The 27,691-nt window shown below is 38.4% G+C and overlaps 1 protein-coding gene across 1 annotated transcript in view; it reads left to right on the top strand.

Moving 5' to 3' along the window:
• The first annotated feature begins 234 nt into the window (after positions 1 to 234).
• LOC129002453 (protein TMEPAI-like) overlaps positions 235 to 27,691 on the top strand; it is a 100,334-nt gene continuing 72,877 nt past the window's right edge. Inside the window, exons 1-2 of the mRNA XM_054430271.1 lie at positions 235 to 651; positions 15,951 to 16,162. Coding sequence (XP_054286246.1) covers positions 16,132 to 16,162 — 31 coding nt within the window. The 5' untranslated portion in view covers positions 235 to 651; positions 15,951 to 16,131. The remainder of the gene's footprint in view (positions 652 to 15,950; positions 16,163 to 27,691) is intronic.

Genomic DNA, 27,691 nt, shown 5'->3' with positions numbered 1-27,691 from the left:
TTGAAAAGAACAGACTTAAAAAGAAGATTTGAATTACTTAACAACATCTAGGCTATTTAGTAAAAATTTCCCATACAAACTGTTAACCATAACAAAACGAACAAAACTAATTGTCAGCATTCACGCTGTGACCCGGCCGGGTACACACGTGTCTCGATGTGGGGTATTTTCTCCCCACGGTTGCCAGCCCTGCTAGTCTAGTCGCACTGCAGAGAGCCCAGTAGACGACGAAACTCGAGTCCAGTAGTCGCCCGCACCACCGTCAGTCCGGTACGCTCCGTCTCCGCTACCGCCTCGCCACCAGACCACCCTATCATCCAACGAGAAATCAATGTCTTTTCGCTCGTGAGAAAGTATATTCTGCTTCTGTGATGAAGAGAGACCGGCTCGTCCCCGCGAGTGCTCCGAGATTCGTATTATTATCTCTTCGACCAGCTCCGACCGGGGTCATGCTAACCTAGCATTCGATATGTCTTTTAGGGATTGATGTTTGACGATATCGCGTTATTAAATTAATTTAGACTCGTCTAGTCTTTCTATATATAATCGTTAATACTTAGTGATAAATTGTTACAAGTGCTCGCTACGAAGAACCGCCCGACTTAGTGCAACGAATTGCGAAACTCCTATCCTGACACTATTTGCGACTTGGTGAGTACACTGCTACATACTTGTTTAGCAACTTAGGTAATATAATAGTCCCTCTCAGCCGCTCGCAGCTCACTAGCTCGGTGCGATGAGATGTTTGTGAGGTATTTTTACTAACGACGCTTGCACCGAGATTATTTCGGGAGTCATTCTGACGACGAACCTCTCTTTACTAATTACAATACGCAGCTAATTTGCATGGGAAACCACCGCGGACTGAAATACTAGGCCTACCGTCACGGCCCATTTTACTAGAGAAACGAGCCTAACCCACTCCCGACTATTTTTGTACTCCGCCGATGTGGTGACCTAAAAAATCAGCTAGGTGGGGGCTGTTATTTATTGATGCGTTGTCTGCAGTTTTTGCTCGTTGTATTTCTAATTTTTACATCTCATACACAACATTGGTGTACACAATTTAACTTATCATAATCTATAATTACCGTATAAGTTACCTATTTTTACCTGATTTATACAATTACTCATTACAATCTCATCATGAAAGCTTGATATTAGATGCACATTTTCAAATATAAATTGTGTACTCTGAAAGCATGAGTATGAACACTCTAATCGTATATATCCAGCTCAGACGTAGAAGGGTACGCGGCTGACTAGACACGCCCCCACGTATCGAACGCCACTGAAGTTTTGAAGGCCACAATTTCAGGGTCTAATTTTAGCTCACCTGACCATTTCATTCATTTGTCTTTGCACCCAGGTAGCATGTGAATAGTGAGTGCATCTTGTCCTAGTGAAGCATGGATTGTGTGAATGTTAAAGGTTTGGATTACACTAATCCATGTAATACTATAAGCGGTATATAGGACTAGTGTTTGACTTTGGAAGAACGGGGTGCATGGATTGTGAGAATGTTGTAACAGTATGAAATACATTACCGTGCATGCATAGTGAATTGTTGATTAATTTTGTGTGCAAAATACTCCCAAATGGTCTTACGCACAGTCAATCAGTCAACATTTAATCACTACTGTGTCACAAAATATCATTACACATCATGTAACTGTCATAATTATGTCATCATCGTTCATTTCTACAAATCCAGCCTCTTTAACATAATAATTTAGACCTAGAACACCATTAGAACATTATATTATAATTTACTAATATTCGTTACAGGCTAGCCTATTTGAAGTAATATTCAGCTATTATCTATCTAGGGACAACAAAATGTAGGCTGACATTTTTACTTGACATTTAATTTTAAAAATCGTTAGTTGCTGAATGTTATTACAAACTTAAAGCAATTTTATACACCACTTTTGATTGAAGTCAAAAACTATTAAATTCCAAAAACTGATTGAATTACCTACTGTTTTTGCTTTGGGCTATAAAGTAAAACTGCATGATATGATTGATTTAGACTGCAGTTTTTGCATTCCGCTTCTAGTTCTACATTGCATGCTATAATGGCTATTCAATTGTACCAAATACAAGATGGTAATATGAAAATTGCATTTATACATCTATAATTAGATGAACAATTACTATTTTATTGATGTTGATAAGTCGAATAAAATTAAGTGGCATTTTTACCTATACCTCAAAAAGTTTTCAGTTACTGCTCATATATATTTTTTTCAGTGTCATACGTCTGCCAAATCATTGGTTCGAACTCGCCATCCAGTCCGATATGCACCATTATGTTTTTTGTTTTTTTTTGTGGTAATATTTACTGTTAGTTTATTATTGTTGTTTGACGCTCGTTATCAGTGTTATTCGTTTATATTATAATAATTTATCTTGTATTCCAACATAGACTAAAACTGTCATTGTAATGGGCGTGAGTTTGAGTTATACAAATTATGGAAGTGTTTTACTGTTATTAGTTGTTGTGGAATAAAATGGGGGTTTTTATGGGGTAAAAATGGGTTTTCTCGTTTTTGACCCTCAAAACACAAAATTTCCCAATTTCTCTTTAGACCTTTTAGAAGAGCTTAAAAAACAAATTATTTAGTATATAAAAGTATTTTTTCCTACAGTCACCCGACAAAGTTGGCTTCCCTGTACTGTTTATAGTACAGAAAGCTGCTAATTGCTGCATATTTATACTTTGCCGTACGGTTTATACTTTGCCGCACGGTTTATACTTTGCCGCACATCAGGATTCCAACCAAACAACACAAAACAGCGTGGTTTTATTATGCACGTAATCCGTGTACGCTTGGAAATAGGTTGGCAACACTTAAAGATAATAATACTATGAACAGCTGATTGACTATTATAACTACGATTTAACCTGTCATTTCGTGTTTATAGTTTTGGTATTTCTGAACTTTCTGGAATTTTCTTTTAAACGTTTTTAAAACATTCCTACGGTCTTAATAAACAAGAAAATACCTTTAAAGCATTTTTTTTAGGCGCGGAAACCACTTAAAATTACAAAAACATACGGAACTATATTCTCAAAAGACGGAGCACATTTCTTGCCGAGGAAAAATAGCGGAGTGATACGGACCACGGGTACTACTTTCTCCAGGGCACCATTTGTGTAATTGTGTTGCTAGCTGAACCTAAAAACGTGTTGTATAGTGTTTGAAAGACTAATTATTTATGTTTTATAGTGACTGTAGGAAAAATATAATGTGTAACACGAGTGAAAAAGGCCTTTGCTGCACTCGAGATCATTCCGCACTCGCCTACGGCTCGTGCGTAAACATTGCTCTCGTGTGCAGCAAAGTGCCACTTTCACCACTAGTTACACAAATAACTATATTTCGGTTATTGGTAAGCGAGAAAATAAAAACAAAATGTAAATTTAAAATTCCCATGTTATTCTTATGAAGAATATTGTAATATGTTATAGTTTGCTTGTTTATATATTTTGATCAAATAACTTGGCAAATTTATTTATTTTTTACGACGCAATTATTAAAACACACTTAGTTTCCTTGTAGCGGCAAACCTAGGTACTTGTTAAACCTAACGTTATTGAAATAGATTTGATTAAAAATCAATCCAGACAAATGGAAATTCGCTTAGTCGGCAGGTTTATGCTGTGGCGGGGTAATATTGTAAAATTATCGGATTTAAAATGCATATCGTATAGCCCTATATTCGGATGGAAAAATATTTGGTCTCGTGACATTTGTTAACAAGATTATTTTTCACATTAAAAACTGAATTATATAGCCTAGACACAGTTTTAACTGACTTCTCGATTCCCGGACGTAGGGGAGGCCAACAGCTCGTAAATATAAAATTATATTTATTTTATCTACATTTAAAAAGTAAAACCCCGTTCCCATGGTCCGATCATGCTGGTTCGCGAACTCATTTAAGTTTATCCCGGACAAAAACCCAAAATCGGACAAAAATTGCTCAGGTTATCGCGTTTACGGACACATATAAGTCTCTCCCACTCACATACTCACCTTTGGGGGTATTCGCTAAAAGCCAAAATTAGTTATTAATAAAGCGTGAGTTTCCTTTGTATTGCTTTTAGAATGTTACAATCAAAATCAACTATACCGAACCACGGCTCGGTCCCCTGGTACTAATATAATAATATTTAATACTATCAGTTACCCGGTGCGCGTTGCTGCCCTAACAATTATTTTAAATGGTATTACCTTTTTACGATAAATAATAAAAATTTATACCAAAAACTAAAATAGAATATTTATTTTACTTAATTGCTTGTGGTTAAACAATGTTTTTTTGTTTTTTTTCATTAGGTGTATAAATACGTTTTTAGCTTTTTGGCTTTTTCGCTTCAATCAAGTATGGTGTCATTTTTTTATCGTCAGTCTGGTTCCGTTGCACAGCTTGGGTGGATTTAAGTGTCGCATTAGTATTATTGGAGCTCCCTTCTTTTGAAGACATTAAACGATATTCCTTTATTAAATGGGATTATTTATGGGAAAATATAAGTTACAATAAGTTATGAACCGTAATTTTTCCAGCTATAAAGGTTATACCATTTTGTTCAGAATTTAATGGGCTACAACAAACTAAATTTTTATCAAAATCGTTCGGGCCATTTTCATGAAATTCGATTATTCCGTTATTCTATGGATTTTTATTGAAAAACTACCATAAAAAATCAAGATTTCAAAAAAAAAATTAAAAATGCCTGAAGATGCCGAGACATCACTTCGAAAACCACTTTTTGGGTTCAGGGGGTCCAATACAAATGGATATATTTCAAAACATATATTACAATACAAATATATTACAAAAACTCAAATTCGAAAGTTTTGAACAAAAGCAATACTTTCTCCATATTACAGTATTACTATGTATAGGGGTAGAAAGTAGAAACTCGATTTATTACCCTCCCTGTAGCAGCAAACCTAGGTACTCGTTAAACCTATAATGTTATTTAAATAAATTTAATTGAAAATCAATTCAGACGAATGGAAATTCGCTTAGTCAGCAGGGTTGCTGCAGCGGGGGTATTAGTTGATCAAATTATTAGGGCGTTAACACATAATGATAATTATGAGTACATATACTATTACATTTCGAAATTTCATGTACTACAGTACCCCGATTACTAAAATGCATAGTAGTTTAATCAGAACTGTATCCTTACCAAAATGTTTATGTGTAAATTATAGGGTTTATAGATTGAACTAAACGTTAAATAGGACATCTACGAATATTTTCTGTTCTAATATTCGTGAGAACATCCATATATTTGTAGCCGCTACTTTCCATGTACAATTTTATATTGAGTACAAAAACCCATTTCAGTAAAATTGTTGACAGCACCCATATACTGTAAACTTACCCCATAGTTCTACGTACATATTTATACGTATTTTCTCATACGTATAAATCGTATGAGAAAATATTTCCAAATTAGACATACTAAGTGTTACAAAAATATGGTCTTAGATTTTATTATTTACTATCTCCATCATGACATTTAACACAAGTAAATTCACTTACTACAAAAGTGTATCACATGTGAATAACCTAATAAAAATCGTATTTTGTATCTAAGAGAAAAATATACTCTATATTATATTTTTGTTGTTTTTTTGCACTAAAAATTATGATTTTCTGATTGATATTCCAGAAAATCGATAAAATCCACGACGACGTAAAGAACTACATGAATACCCACTTATTAGCGCATACTGTAAAGGGCATTTTTATTTAGTTTTTCGAGTTTTTAATTCACCATAATATCTCCAATTATAACCATCTAATGAACTATGCAAAACACAATAAATACATCACATTTCACTAATGCAAATTATCATAATTTGTATAAATACCCATATTTTTTATTATTTACCCGGTTCACACTACTAGATTAACCACAAAATAAATACATTACTGTTGTAGAGGCAAAAAACTATCGGTGTCTTATACGTCGATTCAAAGGCTTCTCACTATGCTTAAAATTATGTTGGAAAGAATTTTACCAAAGTAACAACATGAAACAATGATATTTACAACATTACAAACAATCAAAAATATTATTTTTAATTTGCTTACAAAAATATTACCTATTTTAATTACGTTTCTTGGATGACATGTTGATTAATTTCTTTTCAACGAAACACATTCAAATATTTCATAAACTATTCATCTTTCACATTGAATTGAGCAATGTTTTAAAGACCTATACGAGTACTATTCATTTTTAACATTGAATTAAGAAATGTTTTAAAGAGTTACCAGTAGGCCTACTATTCATCTTTAACATTAAATTGAGCAATGTTTTAAAGAGCTATATCAGTACTATTCTTTTTAAACATTGAATTGAGCAATGTTTTAAAGAGCTATATCAGTACTATTCTTTTTTAACATTGAATTGAGCAATGTTTTAAAGAGCTACTAGTGTACATGTTGCTCGAAATCGAGCAATTGCAAAGAAGTAAAGTAGTTATTTAAAAACGAATAACTTGTTTAAAAACTTTGAAAAGTCATTATTTCCGATGAGTTTAAAAGACTCAACTCATAGAATAGATTACTTACCTAACAGTTCCGTATAATCAACATTTCTTGTAAATATTTTATAATTTTTCAAAAGCTGATCTGGTTTTTAGTGTTTTCTACAAATATTTCCAACTTAGCGTTAGGTTGTCCATGTTGATCTTCGTCAATGATAATGAAGTCTGCATAGTACTACCCATTGTCGCCAGTACAAAATCAAGGAACTGTATAATTTTAAGTTGCATTTCAGTAGAAATGTTATCAACTATTACTCTACCTTCCTCACTTGTTTCTTTCCTCATCCCGTTTTTGACTAACGACTAGGTGACTAACGATGGTCCACACGTAAACCTCCAGTGTATTTTAAGTGCATCCTCTCCGACTATCCTCTTATACCACAATTAGGCAGTCAACCGAAGTTTTGGCAGTTTTTCTCCCATCTCCCGGCCAGACCATATCTCAAGCAGGCAATTATGCATTGTTAGCGGCTAGGGGCTAATGAAGTTGACGTGGCCAAAAATAATACCGTTACTTCGTGATTGACTCCTCCTTCGTCAAGTTGTAGTCTAAAGTGATTTTTATTTATACTTTTGTATGGACGTTAGCTGACAGATTTTAGAAAGTCCTTCGAATTTTTGTAAAACGAATCGAGTGGCCAAGGTTTAAAGTGTAGCCTGATGTAATGTGAAACACACAATCTGTGAACACAAAGAGGAGGCAAAGGGTCTACTCTGCATTGCCTATAAATATACAATAAAATAGCTTAAGAGAAAACAAATAAATCTAACCTACTGTATCTAGGCTATACAAAATCCTTGAAGTAATACATCCTCCTTGAAGTAATGTCCCATTTTCTGTTAAATTTAATTGTGCATAAGACAATAGACATAACGATTGTGATAATCAGCTGTTTTGATGAGTCTGTTGTGTCTAGCGTCTGTTTGTTTGTTGTCTGGCAGCGCGTCGAATGTTGTAGCTGTCTAGACACAATCAATACGGGAACACTAATATAACGCTGAATGCTGAATTTTCAACACAAAAAAATCTTGAACACAGAAGTTACCTCTTAAATTGTCTGGCCTTGTTTGTATTGTAGTTGTGATTGTTTTAGTCTAGATTATTGATTGAACTAAATCAATATCGAGATAGTTGTATGATTTTTGATAACCACGTATGAGAGGACATTGTTCTGGGCTTGAATTGCCCGTGCTACATTGGTTATTGGTGGGTTTATAGTTAGATATGCAATGCAATCAGGATGTAATATTTGGGAGACTACAAGCACTTCGTTTCAGTTAATTGGCGTGGACTAATTGTCTTTCCATTCTGTTTTTCGTGCCACCGTAGTGATACATTGTTTTTAAAATGGTCTCGTTTACCTACTTATATTTGAAATACTCTTAATTGCTTTTTCAATTTTTCAACCAACTTTAATCACAAATGTGGTTTATTACGGAGTGTAAAGTAAGGGTGAAATGACCAGGCAAAATCAGTGTTGGGCGATTTAGTGTTTGACGATATTGTGTTCGGTGATACAATGTTCAATGTTCATGATGTAGTGTTCAGTTAAGGTTTGGTGTCTCGGCAAAGTAGTTATCTAGTTTCGGTGATGCTATGTTCAATGTTATGATGTAGTGTTCAGCTAAGGTTTGGTGTCTCAACAAAGTAGTTATCTAGTGTTCAGCGATGCTATGTTCAATGTTATTGTGTAGTGTTCAGCTAAGGTTTGGTGTCTCGGCAAAGTAGTTATCTAGTTTCGGTGATGCTATGTTCAATGTTATGATGTAGTGTTCAGTTAAGGTTTGGTGTTTCGACAAAGTGGTTATCTAGTTTCGGTGATACAATGTTCAATGTTATGATATAGTGTTCAGTTAAGGTTTGGTGTCTCGACAAAGTGGTTATCTAGTTTCGGTGATGCTATGTTCAATGTTATGATGTAGTGTTCAGTTAAGGTTTGGTGTCTGGACAAAGTGGTTATCTAGTTTCGGTGATGCTATGTTCAATGTTAAGATGTAGTGTTCAGCTAAGGTTTGGTGTCACGACAAAGTAGTTATCTAGTGTCCAGCGATGCTATGTTCAATGTTAAGATATAGTGTTCAGCTAAGGTTTGGTGTCTCGACAAAGTGGTTATCTGGTTTTGGTGATGCTTTGTTCAATGTTATGATGTAGTGTTAAGTTAAGGTTTGGTGTCTCGACAAGTTGGTTATCTAGTGCTCGGTGATGCTTTGTTCAATGTTATAATGTAGTGTTAAGTTAAGGTTTGGTGTCTCGACAAAGTGGTTATCTGGTTTTGGGGATGCTTTGTTCAATGTTATGATGTAGTGTTAAGTTAAGGTTTGGTGTCTCGACAAGTTGGTTATCTAGTGTTCAGCGATGCTATGTTCAATGTTATTGTGTAGTGTTCAGCTAAGGTTTGGTGTCTCGGCAAAGTAGTTATCTAGTTTCGGTGATGCTATGTTCAATGTTAGTAGTGTTCAGCTGAGGTTTGGTGTCTCGGCAAAGTAGTTATCTAGTTTCGGTGATGCTATGTTCAATGTTAGTAGTGTTCAGCTAAGGTTTGGTGTCTCGGCAAAGTAGTTATCTAGTTTCGGCGATACTATGTTCAATGTTAGTAGTGTTCAGCTAAGGTTTGGTGTCTCGACAAATTAGTTATCTAGTGTCCAGCAATGCTATGTTCAATGTTAAGATATAGTGTTCAGCTAAGGTTTGGTGTCTCGACAAATTAGTTATCTAGTGTCCAGCGATGCTATGTTCAATGTTAAGATATAGTGTTCAGCTAAGGTTTGGTGTCTCGACAAAGTTGTTATCTAGTGCTCGGTGATGCTATGTTCAATGTTATGATGTAGTGTTCAGTTAAGGTTTGGTGTCTCGACAAAGTGGTTATCTAGTTTCGGTGATGCTATGTTCAATGTTATGATGTAGTGTTAAGTTAAGGTTTGGTGTCTCGACAAATTAGTTATCTAGTGTCCAGCGATGCTATGTTCAATGTTAAGATATAGTGTTCAGCTAAGGTTTGGTGTCTCGACAAAGTTGTTATCTAGTGCTCGGTGATGCTATGTTCAATGTTATGATGTAGTGTTCAGCTAAGGTTTGGTGTCTCGACAAAGTGGTTATCTAGTTTCGGTGATGCTATGTTCAATGTTATGATGTAGTGTTAAGTTAAGGTTTGGTGTCTCGACAAAGTGGTTATCTAGTTTCGGTGATGCTATGTTCAAAGTTATGATGTAGTGTTAAGTTAAGGTTTGGTGTCTCGACAAATTAGTTATCTAGTGTCCAGCGATGCTATGTTCAATGTTAAGATATAGTGTTCAGCTAAGGTTTGGTGTCTCGACAAAGTTGTTATCTAGTGCTCGGTGATGCTATGTTCAATGTTATGATGTAGTGTTCAGCTAAGGTTTGGTGTCTCGACAAAGTGGTTATCTAGTTTCGGTGATGCTATGTTCAATGTTATGATGTAGTGTTAAGTTAAGGTTTGGTGTCTCGACAAGTTGGTTATCTAGTGCTCGGTGATGCTTTGTTCAATGTTAAGATATAGTGTTCAGCTAAGGTTTGGTGTCTCGACAAAGTGGTTATCTAGTTTCGGTGATGCTATGTTCAATGTTATGATGTAGTGTTCAGCTAAGGTTTGGTGTCTCGACAAGTTGGTTTTCTAGTGCTCGGTGACGCTATGTTCAATGTTATGATGTAGTGTTCAGCTAAGGTTTGGTGTCTCGACAAGTTGGTTTTCTAGTGCTCGGTGATGCTATGTTCAATGTTATGATGTAGTGTTCAGCTAAGGTTTGGTGTCTCGACAAGTTGGTTATCTAGTGCTCGGTGACGCTATGTTCAATGTTATGATGTAGTGTTCAGCTAAGGTTTGGTGTCTCGACAAAGTGGTTATCTAGTGTTCAGTGATGCTATGGTCAATGTTATGATGCAGTGTTCAGCTAAGGTTTGGTGTCTCTTGACAAAGTAGTTATCTAGTTTCGGTGATGCTATGTTCAATGTTATGAAGTAGTGTTCAGCTAAGGTTTGGTGTCTCTTGACAAAGTAGTTATCTAGTTTCGGTGATGCTATGTTCAATGTTATGAAGTAGTGTTCATCTAAGGTTTGGTGTCTCTTGACAAAGTTGTTATCTAGATTCGGTGATGCTATGTTCAATGTTATGATGTAGTGTTCAGCTAAGGTTTGGTGTCTCGACAAAGTAGTTATCTAGTTTCGGTGATGCTATGTTGAATGTTAAGATATAGTGTTCAGCTAAGGTTTGGTGTCTCGACAAAGTGGTTATCTAGTTTCGGTGATGCTATGTTCAATGTTATGATGTAGTGTTCAGTTAAGGTTTGGTGTCTCGACAAAGTAGTTATCTAGTTTCGGTGATGCTATGTTGAATGTTAAGATATAGTGTTCAGCTAAGGTTTGGTGTCTCGACAAAGTCGTTATCTAGTTTCGGTGATGCTATGTTCAATGTTATGATGTAGTGTTCAGTTAAGGTTTGGTGTCTCGACAAAGTAGTTATCTAGTTTCGGTGATGCTATGTTCAATGTTATGATGTAGTGTTCGGCTAAGCTTTGGTGTCTCGACAAAGTAGTTATAAGTGAATGAATGGTTTAAATACCTTTACTGTCAAAGCGATCCCTGTAGTCTTAGTAGGCTACTGCAGTTCGTGCGTGTTCGTGAAAACGAACGAAGATATGATGTCCTAGCCTGAAGAAGATACCATGAAAAGGTTATCGAAACTGCAGTAGCCCACTAAGACTACAGGGATCGCTTTGACAGTAAAGGTATTTAAACCATTCATTCACTTATTGAAAAAAGCGATTCAGAGGCTGTCAACATGAAAGTAGTTATCTAGTTTCGGTGATGCTATGTCCAATGTTATGATGTAGTGTTAAGTTAAGGTTTGGTGTCTCGACAAAGTGGTTATCTAGTTTCGGTGATGCTACGTTCAATGTTAAGATATAGTGTTCAGCTAAGGTTTCGTGTCTCGACAAAGTGGTTATCTAGTGCTCGGTGATGCTATGTTCAATGTTATGATGCAGTGTTCAGCTAAGGTTTGGTGTCTCGACAAGTTGGTTATCTTGTGCTCGGTGATGGGAGTTTTGGAATCCGACCTCACGTGTGTGTTTGTTTATACATTAGCGTAGTTTCTGCCAAAACGCGTCCAATTTAAATGAAATTTGGCATTGCTCTTTGAGTGCGGTCCAAACTATGGGCTTGTTGCGTGGTCGCGGTAAATGCGATATTCTTTTTTATATTTTTAGAATTTTATCTTATACTCATAGGTTTGCTTTTAAATACAAACGTGTTACCTAGACAATTGCTGCTTGACGACACACGTTCCTTAGATATTATTTTCAGTTATTATTTGAAAAGTTACCCACAAAAACGTATCCTTGTGTTACTTCCGTTCAAATTTAGTGCCCCAGTGTTTCTCAAATGATTTTTACACACATAGAATTTGTGAATATTGACAATTTGTTATATATGTTTCATTTCATTACCTTAGCTATCTCTCAAGTCATTACGGAGATGGGTGCAGTTTGGGACTTCTCACCACAGAGACAATACATGTTCAACATGCCAGTTGTCGACCAGATGTGATTTTCAGTTTTCACATGTCAACTCCCCCCCTCCCTACCCCCTCCCCGACGGTTTACTCGTAAAGTTACCCATGTCACAGTTTACGACTATTCTGACAGTTTTTGCAGATGTTTAAGCCATCGGTGACTGATTCTTTCGCCGCTCACCTGCCCAATGTGTCATGCTTGACTTTTATGGGGTTTACTCTCGATTGTCTACGGGGTTTGTGGCCCTCCGGGGTCGGATTTTCCATTTGCCCCTCGTTTTATGAGCAATTTAGGCCCTCGGGGTTTGCTCTAGTCCCGGCCGGGGACCCACGAATTTTGGGGGCATGGCTGCAGGCTATTTGTACGATAGTCCTTAACCAGAAGAACTTATTGAATAGAATCTCGTCGGACATTTATTTACAACCAATGTAGGCCTAATATTTACCATTGATGAGTAGTTCGTTATTAGTTTCTGTTTCTAGTCAGTAGTGAGTGAGGAATCTGCAGATATTTACGTTTACATAGTCGGAGTTACCAAACCCAAACCAACTTGATGAGATAGCACTGCTGAACGTGCAAGCTTTTTAGTGAATTATAATCTGTAGTGTAAAAGCGAATTTTCACTTTCTAAATCTACTCAATAAACGATCTCGTTTTTACTAGTATTGTAACAATGATATCCTAATAATTATTTATAAAAACCTGTAGTTAAAAAAATCCGTATACATTTGTTCATAATCCTACCTCGAAATTCAATTATTGTAGGACATTTTTAACTAGCCGTTCAATACATTTGAATGTTTTACATTATTGTATTAGCCATATTAATCTTTCCCACTAAGGAGAAAGCATAAATGGGAATTATACTATATTCAATATTGCATAAGTAGGATTTATTATTCTAGCCTATATCTTTTATTATACCATTTCTTTCACAATACACTTACAACAATAAACTTTGAGGATACAGATAAATATTTGCTTAAATTGCCTTGAATGTTTGTTTCACAGACTATAAATATATTAATAAAGTAACCAGAGTTATTTTAACGTATATCAACTCACAAAGTTAACTGTACACAGAATATCAGATTTGCAACCAAAATAAATCCAATTCAAACAGTTGGCAAACTATAACATAACTTATTCAAACACAAATACCCTGCATGCGAACTAACTACACAAGCAACAAGTTGGTGCAAGCGTTGAATAAATAGAAGCCTGACTTTACGTGCTCCACGAAATAATTAAATTTGATAGTATTTCCCATCTGACGGCGCTCCTAGCAAAAACTCCACCCTCCTCCCGCCCCCTAGGGCACGTAGTAGCTATTTGTTGGCAAAACTCTAATTGGGAAGTTGAACTTTTTACGTCATTAGCCCAGCGTAATTTGCTTTTGGATGTTTTTGTTTTCTAGAAAGAAAAGCAATTTTGTTTCCGAACAATGTTTTCAATCCAAACTTGACCCGAAGCTAATCATCGTTTGTGTTCGGTCGGAGTATATTGTTGTTACATTTATTGAATTTAGAGTTTATACGGATACATTTTCCACCAACATGTTGCATCATCAGTTTTATTTGTTTACTTAGTAAATTGAGACGATGAAACCTTTGTGTACCAGAAAGTTTATATGTTTGTCGTACGTGAAAATTTATCTGCTTTCGCAATATCGGCCCGATTTTTAAAATCATCGATGCGAAACATAAACTCCTATTTTCCAATCTAGATTATTAATACTTTTTCAACAATTGGGTGATTATAATCTGTTAGGCCTACTGAAAACCTAAATATAACGGTAAAAAATTCATAATGGAATTGATTACATAATTTATAAATTATGTTTGTCGTTGCATCAGACATCAAATCGTATGAATGGTAAAATAAAAAACACAATTTTCTTAATATATATTGATATCACACATCCCTTAGCGGCGAATCTAGTTACTATGTTCTCCTGATAGTTGTTGTTCTTTTTTTTATAGTTGTCCTGTTGTTAATAGATAAGATGAGACGTGGGCGCCAGTTGCTCTGTTCCCCTGGTGGTGGTTTTTTTCCTTATTGTCTACCTGTTGTTTCACAGATGAGATCGGTCGAAGCGTGTGACGTCGGCTCCAGTTGCTCTGTTCCCCTGGTGGTGGATGTTTTTGCCTTATTGTCTACCAATTGTTTCACGGATGAGATCGGTCGAAGCGTGTGACGTCGGCTCCAGTTGCTCTGTTCCCCTGGTGGTGGTTGTTTTTGCCTTATTGTCTACCAATTGTTTCACGGATGAGATCGGTCGAAGCGTGTGACGTCGGCTCCAGTTGCTCTGTTCCCCTGGTGGTGGTTGTTTTTGCCTTATTGTCTACCAATTGTTTCACGGATGAGATCGGTCGAAGCGTGTGACGTCGGCTCCAGTTGCTCTGTTCCCCTGGTGGTGGTTGTTATTGCCTTATTGTCTACCAATTGTTTCACGGATGAGATCGGTCGAAGCGTGTGACGTCGGCGCCAGTTGCTCTGTTCCCCTGGTGGTGGATGTTTTTGCCTTATTGTCTACCAATTGTTTCACAGATGAGATCGGTCGAAGCGTGTGACGTCGGCTCCAGTTGCTCTGTTCCCCTGGTGGTGGTTGTTTTTGCCTTATTGTCTACCAATTGTTTCACAGATGAGATCGGTCGAAGCGTGTGACGTCGGCTCCAGTTGCTCTGTTCCCCTGGTGGTGGATGTTTTTGCCTTATTGTCTACCAATTGTTTCACAGATGAGATTGGTCGAAGCGTGTGACGTCGGCGCCAGTTGCTCTGTTCCCCTGGTGGTGGTTGTTATTGCCTTATTGTCTACCAATTGTTTCACAGATGAGATTGGTCGAAGCGTGTGACGTCGGCTCCAGTGTTCTGTTCCCCTGGCCTCGGTTGTTATTATGTTGTTAACAGGATGTTATGGGTCGAAGCACAAGACGTCAGTACTAGTTGCTCTGTTCCCCTGGTGGTCTTTGTTTTTGCCTCATTGTCAACCTGTTCCTGTTGTTTTACAGATGAGATTGGTCGAAGCACGTGACGTCGGCGCCAGTTGCTCTGTTCCCCTGGTGGTCTTTGTTTTTGCCTCATTGACAACCTGTTCCTGTTGTTTTACAGATGAGATTGGTCGAAGCACGTGACGTCGGCGCCAGTTGCTCTGTTCCCCTGGCCTCGGTTGTTTTTATGTTGTTAACAGGATGTTATGGGTCGAAGCACAAGACGTCAGTACTAGTTGCTCTGTTCCCCTGGTGGTCTTTGTTTTTGCCTCATTGTCAACCTGCTCCTGTTGTTTTACAGATGAGATTGGTCGAAGCACGTGACGTCGGCGCCAGTTGCTCTGTTCCCCTGGCCTCGATTGTTATTATGTTGTTAACAGGATGTTATGGGTCGAAGCACAAGACGTCAGAACTAGTTGCTCTGTTCCCCTGGTGGGAGTTGTTGTTGCCTTATTGTGTTCCTGTTGTTGACAGATGAGTTGGGTCGGAGCGTGTGACGACGGCGCGAGTTGCTCTGTTCCCCTGGTGGTGGTTGTGGTTGGTGGTTGCTTTATTGTGTTCCTGTTGTTGACAGATGAGATGGGTCGGAGCGTGTGACGACGGCGCGAGTTGCTCTATTCCCCTGGTGGTGGTTGTGGTTGCTTTATTGTGTTCCTGTTGTTGACAGATGAGATGGGTTGGAACGTGTGATGACGGTGCGAGTTGCTCTGTTCCCCTGGTGGTGGTTGTGGTTGATTTATTGTGTTCCTGTTGTTGACAGATATGATGGGTCGGAGCGTGTGACGACGGCGCGAGTTGCTCTGTTCCCCTGGTGGTGGTTGTGGTTGCTTTATTGTGTTCCTGTTGTTGACAGATGAGATGGGTCGGAGCGTGTGACGACGGCGCGAGTTGCTCTGTTCCCCTGGTGGTTGTTGCCCTTGGTGTTGCTGTGCCGAGCCACGAGTCCGCGGCGGCCTACAGTCCCTGAGGAAGACGACACTAACGTGACGGCTTCGACGGAGGTAGTTACCGCGTGCAAGGGCCTCACAGGGCCCATGTCACCTCATGCCTCGCATATGGAAACATGTGAGTTAGTTTTATGTTCGCACTAATCCGTGTGTTTAACTTAACTAATTGTAAACGATTGCTACACTTTCTGGCAATGATTCACCAATTCCTCTAATCAATCAGCTCCAATATCGGCATGTAATCCATTCATTCCTGTTGCCAATAATCGTCAGAAATTGTCAATTCCTCTAATTCCTGTCGTTATCAGTGAGCTGATGATATCGACGTTTCATTTATAACATACATGGAAATGGTATCAATGAGACGTTTCTCCATGTTATCGATAATCCACCCGTGATTAAAGATACTCCACATTTTCTTCTTATGCATTGCTGTCTGATATCGCATGTTTCTCCATAGTATCTCTCTCTTATCAATCAGCCACAAATTTTGGAAGGTATTCGTGTTAACAAAAAGGTGTCTATACCGATAGTTTATCCATACATTTAATTTGATTAATCTTAATTGTGGCAAGTAATAAAGCCTCACAAACTATAAATAGAAAAATTGTCTCATCGACCTGTGCGTGACAAAAGTTTAAACACTGGCTGCTTTGATAATCATCTTGATTGTACTGTAGTATCACGAAAAAAAACACACAAACAGGCACACTTTTAAGTCCACTGGATAAATACCTCTTTTTGGTCAGGGTAAGGTAAATAAATAAATAAAATAAAATAAAAATGCCTTTATTTATCAAGCGTTTCTCAGTACAAATACTGCTTCTCAGAACAACTTTCGTCAATAACAATATAAAACTAGCCTAACAACAAATAAATAGAGCAATAACAAAACAGAAACAAGACAATGGTAAACTAGGGACTGTGTGTTTGGTCAGCTTATCTTAAAATATTTTACCGACAGGCGTGTGATATTATTAAAATAATTTGCACTCAAACCCATAAAAACTCTATAGATGGTAAATCGAAAACTGAGAATGGGGAAAATATGTATTTAAAAAAAATTGGTTTTACTTTGGTTATCAATGACGAGTTATCTGTTATCAATGTACCGCCGATACCGATATTTCCTCTATACATTCATGTTACAAAGAGCCGCCAATATATATATTTACTCCAAACATTTCTGTTATAAATGACCCACCGTCATCGAAAGTTCTTCATACCTTCCTCTTATCCATCAGTCGCAAATATTGTGAGCTCTTCCATATATTCATGTCATCAACACGTCGCTAGTTTAGACAGTTCCTTAAAATATTTCGGTTATCAATGAGCCAACGATATTGACAGTTCTCCATACATTCATGTTATACATCCACCGATATATATATATTTACTCCAAAAATTCCTGCTACCAATGAGCCACCAATATCGATGGTTCATTCATACAATCATATTAATGAGCCGATATCGACAACTCCTGTTATCAATGAGCCGCCGATATCGACAACTCCTGTTATCAATGAGCCGCCGATATCGAGCACTCCTGTTATCAATGAGCCACCGATATCGAGCACTCCTGTTATCAATGAGCCGCCGATATCGAGCACTCCTGTTATCAATGGGCAGCCGATATCGACAACTCCTGTTATCAATGAGCTATCGATATCGACAACTCCTGTTATCAATGAGCCGCCGATATCGAGCACTCCTGTTATCAATGAGCTGCCGATATCGAGCACTCCTGTTATCAATGAGCCGCCGATATCGAGCACTCCTGTTATCAATGAGCCGCCGATATCGAGCACTCCCCTTGCCGCCAGCTCGGACCACCTCGGGTAACAATTAGCCCCCTTCATTACATCCAATTAGCCGTTTAACCGTACAGATTCATTATTGCAACGTCTAGCCGCCGAAATTGCGTCGTTACGGTCGAGAATATTTGGCAATCTAATTTATGAGTTTCCACGTCCTTTCCCAGGCTCGCCACCGCAAATTGGCTGCACGCAGCTCCAATTTGTTTATAAAGAAAAACAGGTAAATTGATAAACCTTGATTGATGTTTGTATGTTTGTAATATTTTGTTTCACCGGTCTTGTATGATGTAGCCTGATAACAAACGTATACGTATCGAGGATTGATAATTGTAAGCACACGCTTCTCGTTAAAAACAATTTCAACAGAAAACGTTTACATCAGTGTACGATTACAATATTTTCTATATAATTTTAGGGATATTTAGGAAAAAGGAAGATCCGTACCTTAGTCTGCTGTAAACTCATGTTATTAGTCTACTACCATTAGGTCTAATAAGAAGAATTTAACTATTTACAATAATAGTTGTAGTTAATTTTATGGGTGATTGCGGCCCAAGGCAATTACCCACGTTACAAATTTATACTGTACTGTACAAAATTCCAATAAACTGTTCCTACATGGTCCAAAATGCAACTTGAATCCTCATTGTTGATGATTTACAATTTAAAATTTGATTGAATTTCACGTCGTGATGACTGATGTTTTAGCAGTAGATGTATCTTAGAAAGGCTATAGAATAACAATAAAACTAGGTTTATGTAGCAGTTGTTGTCTGCTTGCAATATTGAGCGGAGCTAGCATATTAATCCAATACTTTTCCTAAATCAATGCTACATCTGTGTCTTGTAAATGAGATCCATACTTGCAGTTCTAAAGTCAATGGAATGTCTATTTGCAGTATACAAAGTCTATACGTCTGGTTCGCGTAAATGAAATGTCTACTTGCAGTATCCAAACTCAATGGTACATTTTGGTTCACGTAAATGAATTGTCTACTTGCAGTATCCAAAGTCAATTTTTCGTCTGGTTCTCATAAATTAAATTTCTTCTTGCAATATCCAATGACAATTGGTATATTTTTATTCACATAAATATAATTTAAATGATTCGTTGACAAACATTTTACAACTTTTTTCTTTGCCTTTTTATTGCTTTCTTGCAAATAATCCAATAAACCCATAAGGTCCACGTTAAAATTCTAATAATTGAAATTCACGTAGAGAAAAGCCCTTTAGTCCTATGTACAATTTCATATTCATACCTTCCCATAGTTGGTTACTATGACTGTAAAAATTTCATGCGGATCGTTTCAGCCGTTCAGGAGAAGTTTGTACATAAAACAAAAGCAGGAGAATGTAGTACTAAGAGCTTCGCTCAATTAAGAATTGCAATGCTCAAATCTTACCTAAAATGCATATTAATATACACAGTTTTTACAAACATATTAAATAAATTAAATATTTGAAGCAAAAACAATACAATACTTGTTGATAAAATACAATACTATATTGCGATAAACCATATGAGGTGTTAACTTTTTGTATACACCATTTGAAATTAACTGACCGTGTATCTATTGAAGTGCCAATTAAAGGGTGGTTTGACGCAAGAAGGTGAACTCATCACTTTGTAACTCCGCCGAGAGAATGTAGGTCGTAGGGTCGTAGCTCCTAGATAACGGCCAGACACAGTGATAACATACTATTACGTAAGCAGCTATGCACTTCTTGCAAACCTACGCCAATCATGTTGAATTATACAGCTAGGTGACAAGTCGAAACAAATTCTAAATTGCTAAGCTATAACGAGGTCAATCATAAACGATCACTTGGTTTAACCAAAAAGTAGAAAATCTCAATAATTGTTAAACGAAGGATTAGTCAGTCGTTCGTCCAGTATCCACATAATAATTCGAAGACCAACCTGCCAAATGATAATGAGATCTTATCATACGACCAGGTGACAAGTTAGTCTTAAAGTACCTAGCCTACAATGCCAAACGACAACGCTGGCAATCATAAACTATCACAAGGTTTAATCATATAGCTAGACGAAAAGTAGAAACGATAACTATGTCTAATCATACAAAACCTCATCATACCACCTGGTGACGAGTCAAAGTAAGTTAATTTGCTCAAAGGGGAATAACTTTCCTTTTTCCATATATTTATTGATTATTAAGCATGCGCTGTATTAATAGGCTTTCCTAGTGTAAGTAGTAGGCTACCTTTCACGTACCGGTACCTCCATATTTTAACCTTAAAACTGTTATTTGGAACAGCAGTCGTTTAACTACGCCTAATCATGGACCCTGAACTTGTTATTAATATCCCCCCCCCCCCACAACAATAAATTAAAATTATATTCATTTATCTAATAACATCGTAATAAGGCTTTTTTAGTCCCGTTCGTGCGATATTTCCTCCTTCCAGGTGAGATCGTTTTTATTTTGTAACTGGAACCGTAGGAGGGATCTCAATAATAGTTGTGTTCTGCTGTAGAAAGAACACTGCTACAATTGTGTTTTCAAGTGAGAAAACATTAAGTTTCTTTCCAACATCACATTATTTTTGTGTGCAATTTGAAGCGTTCTACAAGTAGAGTTGATTTAAAAAAGTCATTAGCCTCGATCAAGTTTACTCAAATGCAAATTAATCTCTATATGTACAACATTTTGCTCGTCAATACTCGAGTAACAGATACAAAGTGGTGCAAGTGACCAGTGTCCAAGTGACAGCTACAGACAAATGCGGCCGCTAACACATGTGCATTCTAACTCGCTGCAGTCTGTTCTGCATGCATGCGATGCATTTATTCACAAGTATACATCATTTGTGCGACAAATGGCGCAAATACACCGAGATCTCATTGACTTGACGGACAATGTTCGGTGTCCACGGTTGTCCAGGGCCGCTGGCAGTCGCTGAGACAGTTGCACCTGAGGTTTACCCCCGAGTTGGTACCCTTCCACCCTCGGTTCCTCCTCGGCCCCCCCACGGAGGCTCGGGTGATTGACAGATGCATTCGACACCCGCGTTTGTCAAATTTCTCCTTACCTCTGACAAATTTCGACCCGTCTCAGCTCGACTTGCGAATTGATTTTCATGGATTGGTGCGATATGTTGGTTCATTTGTCAAACTTGTTTTGTGGTTATGGTCTTAATTATGTCTTCGAGGATTTGGATTAAAAGAGACAACAGACCTGGTAGACGGCTTGTGTGAATAACGTTGCTGGAAACGCAAATGTTCCCTTACTTTTGACAGTTCGACTTGCAAAGACATGTGAATTGATTCATGGGTTGCTTACATTGTACGATTTATTGACGTTTTTTGTCTTAATTAAGCTTTGGGTGAGAAACTAGTTAAACCCTTCGCTTACTTGGAGGGTTTAGTGTTAAAAAAGACAACAAGCGTGAGTGTTCGGTAATCGTAAGTTAATTTACCTGTGTTTTTTTTTCAACAGAGCTAGAGTATAAACATTTATTTGAGTATAGAATTTCAAAGTTCTCATATTTCAGATATTGGACACATTTAGCAGAAATTATACAAATCCCTGAGTGTGTATTTGTTTGTAAATAAAGGTCTATTTCGTTTGGGCATTTCCAACATCATCAGATCTAAATACTACTTCTCTACACAAATAAACCATGCTTCAAGAAATAGGGTCTACACAGAACACACGTTTCTGCATGATTTGGTAGCCTCATTTTCCAAACGCTGGTGAAATACGAATTTCGATTAATTCACTATTGGGCAGATGTAGACATAAACGACCTGATCGTGATTATTTACGTGTACGTGTTGTGTTGGTGCATATGCTACTACAAAAACTTCCAAATCGCAGTACTGCACCTACCGTACTGTTACATCAGGAAAGTGGATTTATCATTACGGCAAAAACCGCTATAGGTGCGGACTGCGGACTAGTGCGGACAGATTTGAACGGAGGCGGGCTGGGAGCATTGACTCTGTCCTCTCACTCTCTCACTATCTCCATCTCGCTCTATCTCTCTCTGCTGCAACAGCCAACTCCAGCCTTGAGTTTGGGCCCAACAAAGTTGCCCATGTGGGCTGTTTTCTGGACGCTGATGTCGGCAGTCGGCTGCACTAAATTTGCATGCCTTCTTAGTATTCAGGTCGGAGTGGCGCGGTTTTGATGTCATCGTTGCGTTACGTGCTGCTTGTACGACAGAATGTCGAGGTTACTGCGGAGTGCGGAATTGAGAGATCCTTAACCAAACAAAACCAAAAGGTGTGGTTATAGTTCTCGGTCGCAGGTTCGATCCTAGGCAGGTCGTGGACCAAAGACCGTGATACCGTGAGTAATTTGGCTATCAATTTATCGTGCTATTAGACAATAAAACCCCTACAGGGTTCGGCCGGTCCCTTCAAAAAAACATATCAAATAAAAAATCAGAATAGATTTTTATCATTGAAGTGTAACGAGCAAATTCAGCTCAATTACAATAGGGTTCACCATCATAGAATCCAACCTTCAAATTTGAGATTTACTACCATTACCGATTACCTCTCGGTCACTAAGACAAACCCCCATCTTAAAGATACCTGTTTGTTTTTGTTCAAATAATTATGTTAATAGTATTTTAGTTTTAGTGAATAAGCCAGCTCACTTATTATTTCATATTTTTCTACTGCCGTTCACATAAAAGAGTAAAATATGTGGAAGTATTGGCCTAAAATACAGTTGAAGGTTAATCAACGTATTCCTTTTAAGAAAAAACCTCGCAACTTGAGTTGTAAAAACTATATGAAAAATTTGATTTTCAATGATCAAATTCTTACGTGCGATTTCCACCGCGGATAATTAATTGAGATTAACTCAAAATAAATAATATTAATTGATACACCACTATAGTTTAGAGCTGCACAGCTATTTGTGTATGTAAGGCATGCAGCAATGCTGAGAGGTCATGTAGATGATACTTGGCACCACTCATGCATGATGCATGATGTATAATGCATGATGCATGCACGTAGTGACGTCATCATACGTGCGTCGTGTCACGCGTGCTGTACGCTGTACGGCCGTTGACACTTCGCCGCGAGTGTTGTGAAGAACATAACAAGTACTGTACGAGGGCTACCTCATAGTTATTTTTAATGAATTTTGTTAAGAGTAAAATAAATATTTGTACAACATGCTGGACAAAATAGAGGAGTATGCTATTTTGTCGACACTCTGTATCGGAAACGTGTACTGGTGCCGGGTACCAGCAATGGTAGCCACCAACCACTAGCCACTGACCTTCGGGAACCAGTTTCTTCCAAATTTGCACCGGAGCCGCCTAAACTGCACAGGACCGCATAATCAGTCTATTTTTGGCCAAGAATCAGATTGAAATTAGTATTGAAATCCCTTTTTTAGCTTTAGCCCAACTGTTCTCTACAACGTGTTTGTACTTCCTCAAAGTATTAGGATTACCGATTTACCTTTTAGACGAATCTACAACTGTAAAAGGTTTATATTCGGATTGTTCACCATGATAACAAACATCATGTCTTCGATTATAAATTTCCATCTATCATACAATAATATTATCGGTGAGCGATTTTTTCCGGGGGAATTCGACGTCGGTGATAGTCAGTCGTAGGTCGTTGGCCCACCCTTATCACAAGGTCACTGACCTGACCCGTCACTTAACTGCATCCTAGTCCATTCTTGGGTTGTTCTGGCCTGCTGTGTGCATAACAATTGTCAGTGGTTTATACTGGGGCTGGGATGTCAACCAGCCGGCCACAGATACCCTATATGGGTGTGATAGTAGGTCGTCAGCCGCCCTTATCACAAGGTCACTGACCTGACCCGTCACTAAACTGCATCGTAGTACATCCTTGGGTTGTTCTGGCCTGCTGTGTGTATGTATTGTCAGAAATGTATACTGGGACTGCGACGTCACCCAGCCAGCCTCCAATGTCCTCCATGGGTGTGATCGTCAGCCGCCCTTATCACAAGGTCACTGACCTGACCCGTCACTAAACTGCATCCTAGTCCATTCTTGGGTTGTTCTGGTCTGCTGTGTGCATAATAATTGTCAGTTATATATACTGGGACTGGGATGTCAACCAGCCAGCCACAGATACCCTATATGGGTGTGATAGTAGGTCGTCAGCCGCCCTTATCACAAGGTCACTGACCTGACCCGTCACTAAACTGCATCGTAGTACATTCTTGGGTTGTTCTGGTCTGCTGTGTGCATAACAATTGTCAGTGGTTTATACTGGGACTGGGATGTCAACCAGCCGGCCACAGATACCCTATATGGGTGTGATAGTAGGTCGTCAGCCGCCCTTATCACAAGGTCAATGACCTGAACCGTCACTAAACTGCATCCTAGCCCATCCTTGGGTTGTTCTGGCTTGATGTGTGTATGTATTGTCAGATATGTATATTGGGACTGCGACGTCACCCAGCCAGCCTCCAATGTCCTCCATGGGTGTGATCGTCAGCCGCCCTTATCATAAGGTCACTGACCTGACCCGTCACTAAACTGCATCGTAGTACATCCTTGGGTTATTCTGGCCTGCTGTGTGTATGCATTGTCAGATATGTATACTGGGACTGTGACGTCACCCAGCCAGCCTCCAATGTCCTCCATGGGTGTGATCGTCAGCCGCCCTTATCACAAGGTCAATGACCTGAACCGTCACTAAACTGCATCCTAGCCCATCCTTGGGTTGTTCTGGCCTGCTGTAAGTATGTATTGTCAGATATGTATACTGGGACTGTGACGTCACCCAGCCAGCCTCCAATGTCCTCCATGGGTGTGATCGTCAGCCGCCCTTATCACAAGGTCAATGACCTGAACCGTCACTAAACTGCATCCTAGCCCATCCTTGGGTTGTTCTGGCCTGCTGTAAGTATGTATTGTCAGATATGTATACTGGGACTGTGACGTCACCCAGCCAGCCTCCAATGTCCTCCATGGGTGTGATCGTCAGCCGCCCTTATCACAAGGTCACTGACCTGACCCGTCACTAAACTGCATCCTAGCCCATCCTTGGGTTGTTCTGGCCTGCTTTAAGTATGTATTGTCAGAAATGTATACTGGGACTGTGACGTCACCCAGCCAGCCTCCAATGTCCTCCATGGGTGTGATCGTCAGCCGCCCTTATCACAAGGTCAATGACCTGAACCGTCACTAAACTGCATCCTAGCCCATCCTTGGGTTGTTCTGGCCTGCTGTGTGTATGTATTGTCAGAAATGTATACTGGGACTGCGACGTCACCCAGCCAGCCTCCAATGTCCTCCATGGGTGTGATAGTAGGTCGTCAGCCACCCTTATCACAAGGTCAATGACCTGACCCGTCATTAAACTGCGTCCTAGTACATTCTTGGGTTGTTCTGGTCTGCTCTGTGCATATTGTCAGTGATATTTACTGGAATTGTGACGTCAACCAGCCAGCCTCCGATGCCCTCTATGGGTGTGATAGTAGGTCGTCAGCCGCCCTTATCACAAGGTCAATGACCTGCACCGTCACTTAACTGCATCCTAGTACTTCCTTGGGTTCTTCTGGTTTGCTGTGTGTATATTGTCAGTGATATTTACTGGGATTGTGACGTCATCGAACCAGCCTCCAATGCCCAAATATGCCAATGCTATGGGTGTGATAGTAGGTTTCAGCCGCCCTTATCACAAGGTCACTGACCTGACCCGTCATTAAAATGTATCCCAGTACATCCTTGGTTTGTTCCGGTCTGCTGTGTGTATATTGTCAGAGATATGAAAACTGGGGCTGTCATTAGATATAGCATAATGTCACCATTAGTTAACTTAACGGATTCTGATAAAATAAAGCATTCTCGTGTTTTACATTCTTATTTTTAGTGAATTTCCCTATTGGGAAATAGCTATTACCTCAACGAACCAGCATAATTGGACTATGGGAACGGGGTGTTATGGGGGGTTTTTTGGAGTAAAAATTGGCTTTTCTAATTTTTGGCCCTCAAAACATAAAATTTCCTAATTTCTCTTCATACCATTTTAAAGAGCTTAAAAAACTAATAATTTAGTATATTAGATTGTTTTTGTGCGGAGATTGGTTACGGAGAACATTAAATAAATTTTAAATTTAAAATTCCCATGTTATTCTTACGGAGAATAAGTAAACTGTTGTAGTTTGCATGTTTATGGATATATTTTTATAAAATTTGGCAAATTTATTTATTTTATACTACGTTATTCATGTTTTACAAAATTACACTTTAATACCCTCCCTGAGCAGCAAACCTAGGTACAGTACTTGTTAAACCCAATGTTATTTAAGTATATTTAATTGAGAATACAGTACTGGTAAATGGAAATTCGCTTACTGTCTCTCCCTGGACATAAATTAATGTATCTCTCTCTAGAAGCCAGGAATACAGTCAGCGAATTTACATTCGTAGTTGTTACGATGGTCCAGTCCGTTGTTACGATCCGTTGTAAATTAAAATATTCATATGCAGGTTATGCAATGGGATAACTTGTCAACTAACAAATTAATTTGATTTGTCAATATGTATTTTTCTAAGTTGGTGATACCGCAATCGGTTCATGACCAAAATTGATACCATGTACCAGTTCTTTCCCCAAGAACTGATGGAACCGTGGATTGTCTCAGGACCATAAACATGATGTTTGTAGTCCTGGGATTGTCTATCATTATGTACTCTCACATGACCTAATTACTGTAACACCTGTGGTAACACCATATGCACTATAGAATACTCAGTTTTGTTCGTTGCAGTCAGTATGTCAGCCAGTAAGTAGGAAGCGATCGTCTAGTCGTCTCCTTTGTTAATTAAAACATCCAACATTAATTTGCATATGGTTAAATAATACTTGTAAACCAAGTACCAAAACCACGAATATCTATTAATCGATTTATTGACCGAAAACTCAGTTGTAATAGGTAAAGTAATCGATGGTCGTCTAGTATCAGTTGTAAGCGATCGTCTAGTCGTCTCCTTTGTCTCGCCGGGGTCGACCACGTGGCGGCTGTCGTGCCTGGGGGGGGGGGGAGGGGGAGGAATCGATACGGTTTTGACCCGGAACCTCCCCCATTCACCGCCGCACTTGTCGTGGCCTTGGTTGGCCTTCACCCCCTCTTATCAGTCTTATCAACCCTTGTGTCTCGAACGGTTTTTGATTTACTTATTTAGATTAATGTTTTGTACAATATGCTTAGCAAAAAATTATAAATGATTTTATTTTGTGTATAGGTAGACCTATACACGATAAAGGTAAATCAAGACGTTGTGAACCTACATGTATTTTACATACCCATCCCAACCCTTACATACCAGTAATCCCCAATGCAAACTTAATTGTCGCCCCACTCTCATTACTTATATAAAATAAAAACTCACCTTTTTATTAGGGCCTAGATAGAAAGGATTCATTAGGTCCTATGGGAAAATCATTAGATAATTTAATTTCTGATTATATTGGAATTGTATGTACATTTGTGTAGCCTATATGTGATTGGAGTAAGAGAAGCGTTAACAATTACGTTTTTCATTCTCCAATCACATACACAAGTTTATACAAGTGTTAAAACATGTATAGGCCTACTAGGCTATTACATATATAGGATGCTTTGCTGTGCACATAGGTGTATAATATAGGAGTCCTTGTGTTACTTGAACTTGAAGCGTGCATTTTTTAGAAATTTCAGGGTGAGAGCAGAATGATTAAAACTATTAATTTGATTGCTACTAATTTCAAATACTAATTTCAAATAGCCTAAATGTTTAGTTACTAAGGTGTTTTACGCTAATTAATGTCTCAATCTTGGGTGTGTTAATAGTCGTACTTAGTTTCTCCC

This window comes from Macrosteles quadrilineatus, unplaced genomic scaffold (assembly GCF_028750875.1).
Source record: "Macrosteles quadrilineatus isolate MER2022 unplaced genomic scaffold, UCM_ALF_1.0 Scaffold_9__3_contigs__length_116548681, whole genome shotgun sequence".
NCBI classification, from domain to species: domain Eukaryota; kingdom Metazoa; phylum Arthropoda; class Insecta; order Hemiptera; family Cicadellidae; genus Macrosteles; species Macrosteles quadrilineatus.
The sequence above is the reverse complement of the archived record's forward strand: the minus strand, read 5'-3'. Positions and strand labels throughout refer to the sequence as shown.